Consider the following 14,881-nt stretch of genomic DNA (forward strand, 5'->3'; position numbering starts at 1 on the left):
CTGATATTTCATTCCATTTTTAAACCATGTTCCACAGGGAAATGCTTATGAATTGGGAGACGGGGGGATCTCTCTCGCAGATTTGTTAGTATAACTTTATGCAAGTCCAGAAGCAAGTGGCCTATGTTTAAAGCCGGACTCTGAGGAATTAAAAAAGGAGCCCTTGCAGTGTGTACGTGGGGGGGGCTTAAGAGCAAATTCACACCAGCCGCACAAAATGCACAGCGGTTGGTATCCGGTGCCTGACACAGTGCCGAAGTGCTGATGTCCTTTTTGTGATATTTCATTAAGTTCTATAGGCCAGTGGGTTGGGGGTGGTTGTACTGGGTCGCATCTCACTGCTCTTAAAAATGCGGCATGCTGTACTTTATTTCAGTGCACACCAGTGCAGCACCTGTGCATTGCGGTGGTGTAAACCGAGCAAATTGCCTTGTCTTGCATTGGGGCTGTGCCGGAGACAACAGCCAACGCAGTACCAATGCATATGGTGTGAACCCACCCTAAATGCTTGTTTTTGCCTACAGTATTAGTAAAAAGCACATTTGCTTACCTCATCCCTCGCTCCTGCAGGCTCCTCCTTCCATGCACAACCTCATCTCTTCAGTGCTCCTAACAGCAGTGGCAGCAGTGACATAATTACGTTCAATGCAGGAGCATCAGTCCTGCACTGCAAGTAAGATGGAGAAGGCTCACCCACAAGTTGGAGGGTTGAAGAGAAGTGAGCACCAGCTGCAAGTGGAGCTAGGGATAAGGTAAGACATTTTTTTTCTCCTGGTACACTAGGCAAAAATGAGCATGCCAAAGGCCCACTCACATGTCGGATCATTGCAGCTATGACTTCATTAGGTTCAATGCAGGAGCATCAGTCCTGCACTGCAAGTGCCCCCAAGGCCCACCCACCAGCCGGAGCATTGAAGAGAAGAGATGAGCACTGAATGCAAGGGTAGCTAGGGATAAGGTAAGACATTTTTTTCCCCGGGTACCCTAGGCAAAAATGAGCATCCTGAAGGCCCACCCAAGGACCACAAGTCCTGCACTGCAAGTGAGATGCCGAAGGCTCACCCACCGGCCGGAGCGTTGAAGAGAAGAGGGGGAGCTAGGGATAAGGTAAGCAAAAATACTTTCTACTGGTACGCTAGGCAAAAATTAGCATTTAATCCTTGCAATAAGTCTTAAAATAATTAGATTTGGTGCTGCTTATGCGATTTCATTCTCATATAAATAGAAAGCGGCTTGATTTAATGCACAAGATGGTTTGATTTGGCACAGATTTGATGTTGAACCCATTGCATTGCATTCAAAAATCAATAGGAACTTATCATTTTGGAAATCATTTCCACCGTATGTCCCCCCACAGCTAAATGGCTTATACTTGAGCTAGATCCATTTTTGCGGAAATTGCTAACATAAGACCAATACATTTTTTTGGGGTTTTGCAGTTTAAATTATAAGTAAGAACTGTAAAAAATGTTGAATTATTCGGTAACTGCCATAGAAACATCGCGTAGAAATGGAAGACATGTCCCGGATCTTTTACGCATTTTACTTTGCAAAAATTTCGGCTGTCCTCGCTAAGAGATGGAGCATAGCATGACACAGGCTCTTCAAAAACGTTTCAGAATCCGACATATGTCTTAAAACATAAAAAATATTTTGGGTTGTTTAAATCTCCTCCAGTGTATACAAAGAAATGCCATTAAGATAAGAAACTGCAACATATAATTATTTTTCTTTCTATACAACACGTGACGTGGATCATCACTGCCTTGACTCAGCCCCCTGTCAAATGATGTGGCTTTTAAAGCCTCAGATCAACGGATATGTAGACATTCTTTCACTACATTTTTTTTTGCACAATCCTAGATATTTACATCTTTAATTCAACCAGGTGTCTAGTGCTTTTTTTTTTTTTATACAGTACATTACAGAGTGCTTTTTAAAGTTTTTGAGTTATCAGACAGTGACATATTTCAGCTATATGGCACTCATCATTGCGTAATCGTGAAATCTTTTCTTTTTTTTTAAAATCACAACATTACAGTTTGCTTAAGTGAACCATTAGGAAAAAAAAATCATATTTTTTTTTAAGACAGGAATAATTAGGAAAAAAAAATACAAACACATGATTGTCCGGAACACCGCAGCAATATCGGTTATGGTAGTCATTAAAAAAATGACAGTTGATCACAGCTTCATCAATGTATCGAGTGAACAAAACAAAAAAAGGAAGTTGTTTATGAATTTGATACTTTTAAAGCTGTAATCTGCAAGTGACAACCAAAATTTGTTTAACCTTATTTGGCACATGTAGTCATCTAACACCTTTTTAAACTGTACAGCACAAAACTGTATGACTCTGTTTTGGTCCTTCACTAAGTTTGTTTTATATTAAACATTTCACAAATATGAAATCTAATCAAAAATACTGTATTAGAAGAGAAACGAGAAACAGACCAGAGGGGGCAAATTACATCATATATACAGATTATTATTATTTTTTTTTTTAGACTAATTTTTAAATATTTTTGTATATCTATATAGCTACCAAAAAAGGAATGTTGAGTCTAAAATCCTCAGGGTCATATAAAATGACTGTACAAGCAGCTTTAAGTACTTTCAAGCTACATCAGATAATGACAGAAAAGTTTTTGTTTTCAAAATAATTTGAAAATGTACATTTTTTTTGTAAGTGCAGACATCAGTACAGAGTGAAAGCTACCTAGGTTCAATGTAATCTGGACCAAAACAATAACCACTATTTGTGTATATAATATATCTATAGATCTATATATATCTATATATATCTATCTATATATAGATATAGATAGATACATATATCTATATATATATCTATCTATATACATATATAGATAGATAGATATATATATATCTGTATATATATATATATATGTCTATATATAGATATACCTATATCTATATATATACGGCATATAAACTTAATCACTGGGATTCTACATGGTATGGTACAAAAAAGTCTGTCCAACTTTTTTGCTTTCCATTACCAAGTCGTCAAATTTGGGAAATGTCTCTGTGATGGGATATGGATTATATGATACAATATTAAAATTCTAAAACTTTTTTTTTTACTATATTGCATTAGGTCAAGTCTTTACCGTTTTTAATGTAAATGCAGTTGCCGTAGGAAAGTGTGTTCACACCTCTTAATTTAGCGTAGATGCGATTTCTCAGCTGAAGTCGTTAATTTGATTTAAAAATATATATATAGATATATTTTGTTTTTCATACAGTCACTCAATGTCAGGCACATAGGTGAACTTTTGCTTAACAAGTCGAGAGATATTATTGGGATTTGATATTTTATTTAACTACAGCTTTGCACTACAAAGGAATTTTGTACAGCACCATGAAAAGTTACACCCGTTATGTGGGTATCTAAAGTTTAAGGTTTTGTTTTTTTTGCCAACTAAAATATTCCTAGTGGTTTTTTAGATATACAGATTATGCATATACATGTATTTTAATTTGAAAAAAAAGGAAATTAAAAACAAGACCGGTGTGATTTGTGTACAGTATGACCTGACCCAACAGAGAGGTTACAATTTTGAGAGGACCCCGCCAAAAATGTTCAAAATTTGACAGAACAGTTGCAAAAAATCAAAGCAATTGGCAATTTGCGTCCTAAAGACCTAGATGTCCCTGTTGATGCCTTCGCTTTATCTTCTTTTTTCTTTAAAAAAAAAAAAAGGGCGACATTGCAACATTTTGTGTAAGCCTCATTAGCATTGATGATGATGTATTTATTTTTCTTTATTTATTTTACAAATGGTTCATAGGGTTAAAAGTCCCAGATTCTGATGCTGCTCCTGCCATGTTTAACCAAGCGTCCAGGGAATTGTGGGAAGAAGTATGAAGTGAAGCATTTTCAGAAAGTGATAACATCATTGCATAAGCCTGTGGAGGGGAACAAAAAGATACATATATGACAGGAAATAGAATAAAATCTGGATTACACGTTTATTGATAATGCACTTTTGGGATGGAGTTTTATGCTCTCCACTCACAGTCCTAAAATCATGGTGGTTGGTTAACTGGCTTGTGATTAAATTGGCCTTTCAATGGGTCTGTCTCTTAGGGAAGGGCCCTGGGGCCATGCTAAAAAAATATGAAACATAATTTTGTGTTTAAAAGTCAGAATTCTGAGTTTGAAAGTCAGAATTCTGAGTTTGAAAGTCAGAATTCTGTGTTTAAAAGTCAGAATTCTGAGTTTGAAAGTCAGAATTCTGAGGTTGAAAGTCAGAATTCTGAGGTTGAAAGTCAGAATTCTGTGTTTAAAAGTCAGAATTCTGAGCTTAAAAGTCAGAATTCTGACTTTTAAACACAGAATTTTGTCTTTCAAACACAGAATTCTGACTTTGAAACACAAAATTATGTTTCATATTTTTTTGTTTAGCATGGCCCCAGGGTTCTTCCGTAGTCTCTGAAGGTTCTCATTTATCCAGGTCATAAATCAAGGCAGCTGGACTCGCTGTATTTTTCTAGATGACGTTTCGCTGATTTTCCGACTAGCTAGAACCTATGAATTGAAAAACTGGTCGGATGACCAGCGAAATGTCTTCCAAAAAATACATCAAGTCCAGTTGCCTTGATTATTTTTTTTTTCTTTTGTAAATATATCAACAATATTGGATTTAAAGTCATGCGGGGCTCATGGACTGTCAATGACAGTTCTGTACTCCGTGTATCCCCTTTGGAACATGTTGGTACAATTATGTTCAAAATTATACAAAATAAACAATTGCAGACTCTTATCCTGCCCTGATATAGATAAAAGTTTAGTAACCTTTACTCTGAGCAAGTCAAGGTAACGTCACAAATCTTTATCTGCATACTTGGCTTAGTAATTCAGTTCAACCTGATATACTAAAGGGCCAGAGAACTTCACTCTAAAAAAAAAAATTTTCACTTTGCTGATGGAGTACGAGGTTGCATGCACTTCCTGTCAAATCCATCCATATCCAAGCAAGAACTTTGCGTTTTTGTATTTCTATTACACATGGTTTGGAATACAATGTGAACTTATCTTAACCATATTGAATAAAGTGACACTAAATTTAGGAGTTAAATCTTAAAAATACATTCAAGTACCTTTACTATTAACAACATTGAGAGGAATTTATCAAAACGGGAGCATACAAAATCTGGAGCAGATGTGCATGGCAACCAATCGGCTTCTCTCTTTAGTTTGGTCAGTTAAGATTTAAACATGAAAGAGAGAAGCTGATTGGTTGCCATGCACATCTGCTCCAGATTTTTTATGGTCCAGTACACTCTGCTGTAGATCCTCCAATCATCCCTGAATTGGTGCTGACACTGTCCTTCCTTCTGGGGGGTGACTACTTTTGTACCCCATGGTCCCTGTGTGTGTTGTAAAGCAGTCACCGCTCCAAGCTCACTCCTGTGATGGACTACAATCTCAATACAAATGATTAAAGGAGAACTATATGCTTTTCACTCACCTCATAGTTCTAGCCGACCTGTGACAATGAGACTGTCACAGGTCGGCTCAGTAGATCGGGAGGTGAGCGAACACATACAGCTCTCTGCCATGACAGGTTAGGGGCTGGATTCCCCCCTCCCCGCTGACTGGTGGAATGGACGGGGGAGGGGGCGGGGACAGCTGGCTCTGCCTAGCTAAAGGCAGAGCCAGCTGTACCCGCCCCCTCCCCCGTCCATTCCACCAGTCAGCGGGGAGGGGGGAATCCAGCCCCTAACCTGTCATGGCAGAGAGCTGTATGTGTTCGCTCACCTCCCGATCTACTGAGCCGACCTGTGACAGTCTCATTGTCACAGGTCGGCTAGAACTATGAGGTGAGTGAAAAGCATATAGTTCTCCTTTAATCATTTGTATTGAGATTGTAGTCCATCACAGGAGTGAGCTTGGAGCGGTGACTGCTTTACAACACACACAGGGACCATGGGGAACAATAGTAGCCCCCTTCAGAAGGAAGGACAGTGTCAGCAGCTATTCAGAGATGATTGGAGGATCTACAGCCGAGTGATACACAAATAAGATACATTTTTGTTAATTGTTAAGGTACTTGAATGTATTTTTAAGAATTAACTCCTGAGTTTAGTGTCACTTTAAGATAACCGAAGAGTCACTTTGAAAAGGGAATATCTTCTTATGTTTTCATAAATTAACCCAAAAGAATTAAAGAGGATCATCATGGAAACCAGATGACCAGTATTTTGAAAAGGAGAGGTCATGTTTCTCTTATCACAAATTTGATAGATTCTGTCTATTTTGCCTGTTCCTAGCAATGCCATTACTCTTTAAATTGCCATGAGCGCACTTTTAGTATCTGTCTACTAAACAGAAATTTATAGTTGTATTAGATTAACAACTATGCACTCCTAAACCCAGCAACTAAAGAACATTTGTTATTTACACATCCAAAACCAAAAATATTACCAATGTAGCACCAAGCATATTGTGTTTTGTTAGGGAACACATTTTTGTTTTAGCCCTCAGTACAGTTTTGTCTGCTACAAATACTGTGATACCGTTTAAATAGATTGAAGACTATGCTCTCTTAAACCCAGACCCCGAGGAACATGCTTTATATACAGCCAATAACAAGAACATTAACAATGTAAAAATACACTTCAAGCATATTGTGTAATAATAATATTGTGTGTAGACACAATACCAGCATATTGTGTGTTTGGTATGAGATGTATTATCTTTTCTTTCTCATGACATAGTACAAGTTAAGGTTTATTTAATTGAAATTTTTAAGGTTTCTTGTTTTAAATTCACATGTAATTCACCATTGAAGACAGACAGTTAGTACATTGAGCAAAATTAGCCGACACGTAACAGAAACATGCAAATGATTTGCTTTGAAACAGAAGACAAGACAAAGTTGCAAAACCAGCATTTTACTTTCTTGTCGACTCTGAAAAGTTGCAGTGTGAAAATCAAGTGACTTGTGTCACCAAACGTCTGCAATTCCCCTAATTTTGGATGCAGGTTTTTCTCCTTTAAATGGCGGTAATGCTTTTCCACCAGAGCCAATTCTTCTGTCTATAAGGCTGCTATGCAAGAATTGGGTCACTCATTACAATATGAAAATCAAATGTGGTTATTTGATAATTTATTTTCATTAGGTGATTAATGTGATGTCAAAAATAACCAAACTGGGTAAACCCTTTTATAATTTTCAAAGCAAATTCTAATTAATTCGGGCTTAATCCATCTGGGTCTAGATGGACCAAAAAAAAAATAGGATGTTATTTGCAATTTTTGTAATTTTTTTTACATTTGGGATTTTGGAAGTGAAGAATAAAAAAATATATAATTTTTTTATCTTTTTACTGCAGAGTATATATAAACAACACTATACTGTATTAATTGAAGCTGTATAAATATAGTTCGCGAGGCAAGCTTTGTAAAATAAGTCTGTAGTCTTTACCTACCTGGGTTTTTGCCTGCCTGTACAGTGATTCTTTTAATGCCTCAGAGTCTAAGGTGGAATTAAACACATCTTTTGCGTCAAATGCTTCCTCTGCTGCTTTTCGAAGGTCCAGCCCCTTCCCAAAATTCGGAATTTGCTCCACATCTAACAGACGGGCATCTTCCTCCTCAATACACCTGTACCAATGACCATGGGGAGGGGAAGGGGATGACCCTTCATTAGCTGTTCCACCCTTCATTCAGGCTAGCCAATGGTGCAAATTTGCTACAGGATCTGGTGCTAGGCATGCACATGTAATGCGATTTACAGACACAGGCCACATGCACGGAAAGAGACAGTCAGTGATGGGTAAAGGTCATAAGACTCTACGTGGAATAAATGGACAAGTTGACGGTGGTTTTTCACTTTCAAAGTTTTTTAAATGATTGGCTTGTACACTGTTTTGTGCAGACAGTTAATGCTTTATTTTTGCTATTCCCTCTGGCTTTATGCATCGTACACCGATTGCCATTGTGTGCAGTGCAAAGATGCCCTTGCCATAGCCAGATCTACTCATTGGAGACAAAAGCCGCAGTCGTATCGACTCATTACAGCAAAAGGACCGCAGCCATATCTACTCATTACAAATACAGACCACTTGCTTCCCCTCAGCAGCCCTTAAAGCCCTACTGAACCTTCTGTTTAAATACAGATGCATAAAAAGGAGAGCAAAGTCTTAGAGAAGGACCCTTGCATTATGTGTGGAAGCAGTAGTCTCTCTGCAGTTTTGACACACACCCTGCTTGAATTAGAGTTAGATCTCTCTAACAAGCAAAGCTCATGCTCCTTGATGATTGGAGAGCTCTAGCTCTAGTTCATCAAAGGGTGCATGGAACCTCTACAGAGGGACCATTGCTTCCACACAATGTGTACAAGCTTGCTCCCGTGAGGGACTATAATTTCAATACAAACTAGTAAACTAAACTTGAGATTGTAGTCCATCCCAGGAGTGAGCTTAGAGCTGTGGCTACCTTACAACACACACACAGGGACCATGGGGAATAAAAGTAGCCCCACCCTCCAGAAGGAAGGACAGTGTCAGCACCAATTCAGAGATGATTTGAGGATCTACAGCCGAGTGATACATGAATAAGATACATTTTTGTTAATAGTTGAGGTACTTGAATGTATTTTTAAGATTTAACTCCCGAGTTTAGTGTCACTTTAATCATAGCTCAGCATCTCTGAATTAAATAGCCATGACTGAATAGAGAAAATTCTAACACAAATGTTGTGTACAAACCAACAAAAAAAACCTTCTCTGAATGTGGAAAACCACTTACAGACAAAGACAGCCACACATGAAAATGACTGGATACAGTTAACATATTGGATGGTACAGAATACAGATATTGTTAATATTATATTGTTTTTCATGCATTGCTAGAAGATGAGAACTACTATATGTGTAGTAACTAAGAAAGAATAGCCAACATATGGTTCATTTCCTCCCTGGAGAGTTTGCCTATAGCGGCAACTAACGAAACTAAGGTCATGTAGTGGATTAGTAAAACAGACTGTATTCAAATCTTGTGGCCTCACATCCACAATGGTTTTGGAATTTCATATACAAAGGAATTACAAACCTAACTCTATAGCAACATTTTATTCAAATATATTTTTTAGTTATAGTGTATGTAAAGCCCAAATGTCTTCTTTCTTTTTTTTTATGTTGGAGAGCATGTGGAAGTGTTAAAACCCCCTTTTACAGTACATCATACACCCATTGCCATGGTGTTCAGTGCAAGTATGCCTTTGCCAAAGCCATAGGTACTAAGAGAATTACCTTCTCTGTTATTACTCAAGACCATTGTTTCTAGTACAGAAGGAAATTCAAAATTTTAGAGGTGAGGTTGGGAAAGTGTGGGGACACCTGTTCTGTCTAAGAAAACTGTCTAAGAAGGAACTTCCCTTCACTTTGGAGATGTTTCCTCATACATCATGTCTGTGAAAGGAAGCAAAGGTAAATCTCCCCGAAAGGACACAGAAAAGCAAAAAGCCTCACATGGGGCCTACTTTGATTAAAAATAACTGAAATGTTTTGGCATTAAAAACACTTTGAAGCTCACCCAATAGATGAGTAGTGTATGAAGTAACAATATGGTTAAAAAGCATACACCAAAAAGTAATATGACGTGCCTTGGATATCCTTCAGATGGAGCTCCTATGTTGGCTACAATTGGGTTGATTAACGAAAGGCAAATAGGCTGTTCACTTCTGAAGGGAATTTTCCGTTACCTAAGTGAATGAGGTGAAGCTCTTCTGACTTCCATCATCCACGTCCATCATCTTTGGCAAAGCAAAGATACTGTTTTTTTATTTTCCTTGCACACAAGTTATTGCTTATCGCTGTATTCACTGAGCTAAGTGCAAAGTGAAAATCACCTTTCAAAGTCAAATCAACCCCACTGTCTTCAATGAATGAACTGACATCTATCAAACTGAGTCATTCAAAAATCCTAAAGCTTTGGTCCAGAGGAAGGCAAAACAAATCCTCCTCATGCAACAAAGGCATCAAATTGTCCAACTTAGTCCAAGCTCTGCTCTTCCATGCCTAAGCACCATCCCTGCCATTTGACAGCCCAATACCAGAGCCTAAACAGACAACAGATTGTTTGCTATTGCTGTTAAATTGCTGTGGTCAGGCCTACCATCAAGCTGGACAAGGTTGACAAGCCAAGGTCAACACCATGGAAAAAGTGACAGCACATGGGGTCCTCAATAGCTATTTGAAATATTTAGAATGTGCACCTCTTTGTCCCTTTTCCAAGATTAACTTTTATTCTTTCAATCTAATTATTTATCATTTTACTTCTTAATCTAGGTTTAAGCACCAGAGGTTCATCTCTACTTCTACTTTCCCCGGAAGTCTGAAAAAGCCTTTTTTTTAATGTTGAACTATGTATTTGAAATGTTTCTCAATGAAAACCATGAGCAATGACAAGCAATTACCGTACATCATTATAAAAGAATGTTAACTTTTAAACTTTTCTAGATGTCATGATGTGAAATTGATATGCAGCTACTGGGTGCTTAAATGACTGTTAGGCAACCTTTGCTTCTATTAGTATAGGTGCAATGGCAATGTAACATAGAAATGGGTCACATACATCAAACAAGACATCAAGGAGCTTTAAAGAGAAAACTGACCTTCTTGTGTGATCAAAGCTCATATTAAGGGATGTGGGTTCTTCATCTTCCTCATCCTCCTCATATACTTCCTGGGTCTCCATTGAGGGGGAAACCGTTTCATCTTGTGACTTCCCTGTTAGACTTCCATCTTCATAGTCTTCTTCTAACTCATCTTCCTCATCCTCATCTACATCTTCTGGTTTCTGGTTGACTAGGCCACAACACTTGGAACTGCTATCGATGTCTTGAATTTCTGTTCTAAAATACCGGAATTGGGAGACAACAAAACAATTTGAAGTAATAATCATGTCTCACAAAATATGATATGTTCCTTAGCAGCTCAATCCTGTATAAGACAAAGAACGATAGCCAATGTTGAGTGTGGTAGTCCTACGGATTGAAAAATGTTTTTCAGTTTCAATTGTGTATCTAAAGCCAAAATGTTTCTTTTATAATAGTTAGAACCTGTTTTTTTTTTCAACTGTGTCCCATGGTCCAAATGAGGCCATGGGATGCCACTAGGCGCTGCATAATGCTTCCTGTGGTGGGTCAAATTGAGCCAATCCCAGGTTCCCAGACATCTTATGGCTTCTACTCCAGCAACTAGCCATGGTTCGAGAGCTTTTCTGGACTGAACACCGACCATGATCCTGGGCCACAGATAAGCACTTTTATAGTATGCTCTTGTAAGTGCATTTCCCTCATATACAGTATATTTGTCGGGATCAATGCTGTCACACTATCAGTGCTTCATCTGTCAGTTTTTGAATAAATTGGTATCACTCTCTGGACTATTTTTACACTGAGAGCTGAAAGAGGGTGTTAGTGTCCTGAAGATTGGAGTCACATCCAACCCTTCAACACTATATTTATTTTCAGGTTTGAATATTGACATTGCACTCTAGATAACAATTTTTTTTGGCTTAAGAGTTTTCCCTTCACTGCCTGTCCCATAGAAAAACAGGAAGCGTAAGGAAATCTCTCCACAGTGATATAAATCCACTCTTAGACAGTTCTCACTTTAACATAAGAAAAAGTTACAAAGAGAAAGTCCAATGTTTCTATGGCTCTCCGGGGGGAATCAGGGTGTCGTTCGCTGGTGTGCAGCTCCTGGTAAGTACAGACCGCGGGTGTCCAACGTGTGTGCTAAGAAACAAGAAAGGGAAACCGAAGTGCCACAACCTTTTAACATGTATGCTTTGCAGTGCATTGTTGCATTGTTGAAGATTTTTTGGGGGCCACTTAGCAATGTATGGAAGCTTCCGCAAAAAACACATAAACAATATACGTGCATGTGTGTGTGAAACCGGTCTAATTTTTTGTACATTTTGAGCTCAGTGTCTCAAATATGAAATACATTCACAATTTAATGCCCATTTTTTTCTCCTGTACTTCCCTGGGTGATTGTACCATGCGTACCTGGAGTACATCTTTGTCAAAAAACATATACAAATGTTGGCTTTAGACATACTTTAAACTTTCTTTCTCATAATTCAGCAGCATTAACACAGACTGCAAACCACATGACTTATCTCATCTGTTACATTTTAACTCTTTTCCACCATTGTCATATTAAAGTATATTTCCACTTTTGCAGCCAAATTTGAGAAAACCCCTCCACATGTTCGTTATGTGTTCCTATTCACACCGCATACTGAAAAATAACTTTTATAAATCATTTTTTTTTACCTTTTAGATGTTTTGTTAAATCAGGCTAGATGGCTGATTCCAGTTTTTTCTCAGTCCTTTCACAGTGGTCTGTCCTTATAGAAAGACTTGGGACTGAAATTTGAGGATTGTGTCTATCTAATAAGCTTCATTAACAGTACAATGGTCAAGCCACCTTAGGCCCCTCACTGCTCACAGCCCCTCCTAACATTTCAAAGAAATAGCAGCTAGAAGAAATTTTTACGCTTAAAACCCTAACCCAAGTAAAAACAATTTAAACTTCAAGAAGCATTCCTTATTTTTTCTTAAGCTTATGCTATGTGAATGGAAACGTGTAACAAATATAAAAGAGGTTTCATCCCAATTTGGCTGCGAAAGTGGAAATACACTTTAAGATCTTCCATTAAAACCAAGTACTGAGTACTTCCTTCAGCAGAATACTGAGACCTTCTCATTTTGTGCTGAACTTCATCTGAAATCCCCTTACAACAATAATATCAGAAAAGGGTCATGAGTACTTAACAAGGTCTACCCAGGTCAACCTAATTCAAGTGGCCTGCGGGTTTTTAATGTTGACTTTTCATCCATCATTTTTGACTTATATTATTAACAACTATGAAATGGGAAAAAAAAAGAAAACAACAAATCTTGCAGGTAAAAGAAAAAAAGGTAGCGAGATAAAATAAATAAAAAAACACTAAAGAAAGAAATTGAGAACGGAAAAAAGAAAGAAAGAAGGAAAGAAAAGTAATAAAATCATGGAAGACGCTTCAGCTAGTAATCCTTCAATAAATAATTTTGTACAATTTTATACCATTTATCAGTTAAAATTGCTTTAAATAATAAATATCTACACAAGTCTATCTGTTTCGTGCAGCTTTTTAGGAGACAAAAAAGTCCTTAATAACATTGTTTTTTATTGCAGTGCCTTTTTCCTATATGGTCTTTTCCGAGTCCTGGATCATGTCACTTAATCTAAACACATAAGTGGCATGTTTGTCTTTGACTGCTCCGCTCAGTTATTCTTTATGATAAATGCCCACATTTGATTCCCTCTCAGGAATAGTTATGCCACTCTGAAATGGATTCCTTTTGTCTATCTTTATCCCGCAGCAGGAAAGGTTGAATGATCTCCAGTTTCCTTCAGGAAATGCCACACGAAGTCTATTTCTTAAGTATGCAACCTAATTCTTTCACACCCTCTTCCCCAAGACACAAACTCCATAAACTGGTGATTAATGGGGCAGACACAAAGCACAAGAACCATACCGTGTTGTGAAATTACACAGCCATTTTAGATAAGGCCATATGCCTGTGAATTTATGGCCTGGTTGAGAAACAGACTTGTAGTCTATGTGCCTTCTTGCTGGCACCCTTGATGGAGTGTCAACAGTCTTTACCATTTCACTGCCAAGCCATTTAATATGAATTTAAAAGCAGCAGTGTTGCTTCAAAAAAATAAATAAAATGCTATAAAGTGGCTCTTGCAATGGAATACTCTCGATACTCTCTTCTCCAGCAGGCAGAGAGTCTGAACTCCACTGTCTTCAAGGGCTAAAACCTCCTCGGTCTTCACATCCTACACACTTCTGGTCCCCCACTATGCTCAATGGTTCTTCCCGCTTGCCTCATTGTCACTATTATATCCTGAAGTGCAGGTACTTGCCTAGAAGAAATTCTGCTGGAGGCTGTAGCACTTGAGTTTAGCCCACTGACCAGAGAGGCCCCTATGTAAAGTCTTCTACTGCAGGAGCATCTTTAAATATTTGTTCTGAAAGTTTCGGTAACTTTTAAAGTATACCTGAGGCCATTTTCTTTTCAGAAAGAGTAGGGATTTGTTAAAATCCCTGAAAGGCTTCCCTTTTGCCATTGGGGATGTGAAAGACCACCAAAAATTAAAATGAAGGAAAATCCAAAATTTGGAGTTGTCACCAGAAGAGAACAGGAATAATGGGGAAATCTTCTATTGGGGTCAATGGAAATAATCCATTGGGATGACAACTGTCTCAAAGGGGATTTTTCTCACTTCCTATTGGATACACAGGACAGGAAGTAAAGGGAAATCCCCCCAATGGGATCCAGACAACAAAAAAAATAATCTGACAGCGGTTTTTACCCTTCCCTGCTGTATCCAAAGCTAAAAAGCCTTTAGCTCTACGTACTCTTTAAATCTTTAGCTATCTCTGCCTGCATAAAGTTTGCCCCCCCGTGTTTATCACTCTGTTGTGCTATATTGTATTTCTAAAATCAAAAGGTACAGGGTACTGCTAGGTTCCAGGAATGTTCCATGTATATGTTTTTATGTTTGTGTATGGTCATGACAAAGACAATAGATTAAGCTTTTTTGGGGAAGGGAGAGATGTTGATTCCATATAACTGAAAGAACGAAAAGTTGACAAACACTTAACTACATTTCCTAAAAACTATCCATTCTTAAATACTTAAATCAACAAGTCATTTCAATGCAACAGGCCCTCTTGCTCTGCAGCAATTAATTAAATCTGCAAAAGTATCACCTAAAATAAAGGTGCAGGCTAACAATAATAATGATAATAATAATAATAATAATGTTAAAACCAGAC

At 37.8% G+C, this 14,881-nt stretch overlaps 1 protein-coding gene across 1 annotated transcript in view; it reads right to left on the minus strand.

Annotated features, from left to right (window-relative positions):
• Positions 1-3,798: 3,798 nt before the first annotated feature.
• Positions 3,799-14,881, minus strand: part of PRDM16 (PR/SET domain 16) — a 486,681-nt gene continuing 475,598 nt past the window's right edge. Inside the window, exons 15-17 of the mRNA XM_018552747.1 lie at positions 10,650-10,889; positions 7,462-7,636; positions 3,799-3,933 (exon numbers count right to left, since the gene is read on the minus strand). Of these exons, the coding sequence (XP_018408249.1) occupies positions 3,799-3,933; positions 7,462-7,636; positions 10,650-10,889 (550 nt within the window). The remainder of the gene's footprint in view (positions 3,934-7,461; positions 7,637-10,649; positions 10,890-14,881) is intronic.

Source organism: Nanorana parkeri, unplaced genomic scaffold (genome assembly GCF_000935625.1).
Source record: "Nanorana parkeri isolate BGI_ZX_2015 unplaced genomic scaffold, ASM93562v1 scaffold5, whole genome shotgun sequence".
NCBI classification, from domain to species: domain Eukaryota; kingdom Metazoa; phylum Chordata; class Amphibia; order Anura; family Dicroglossidae; genus Nanorana; species Nanorana parkeri.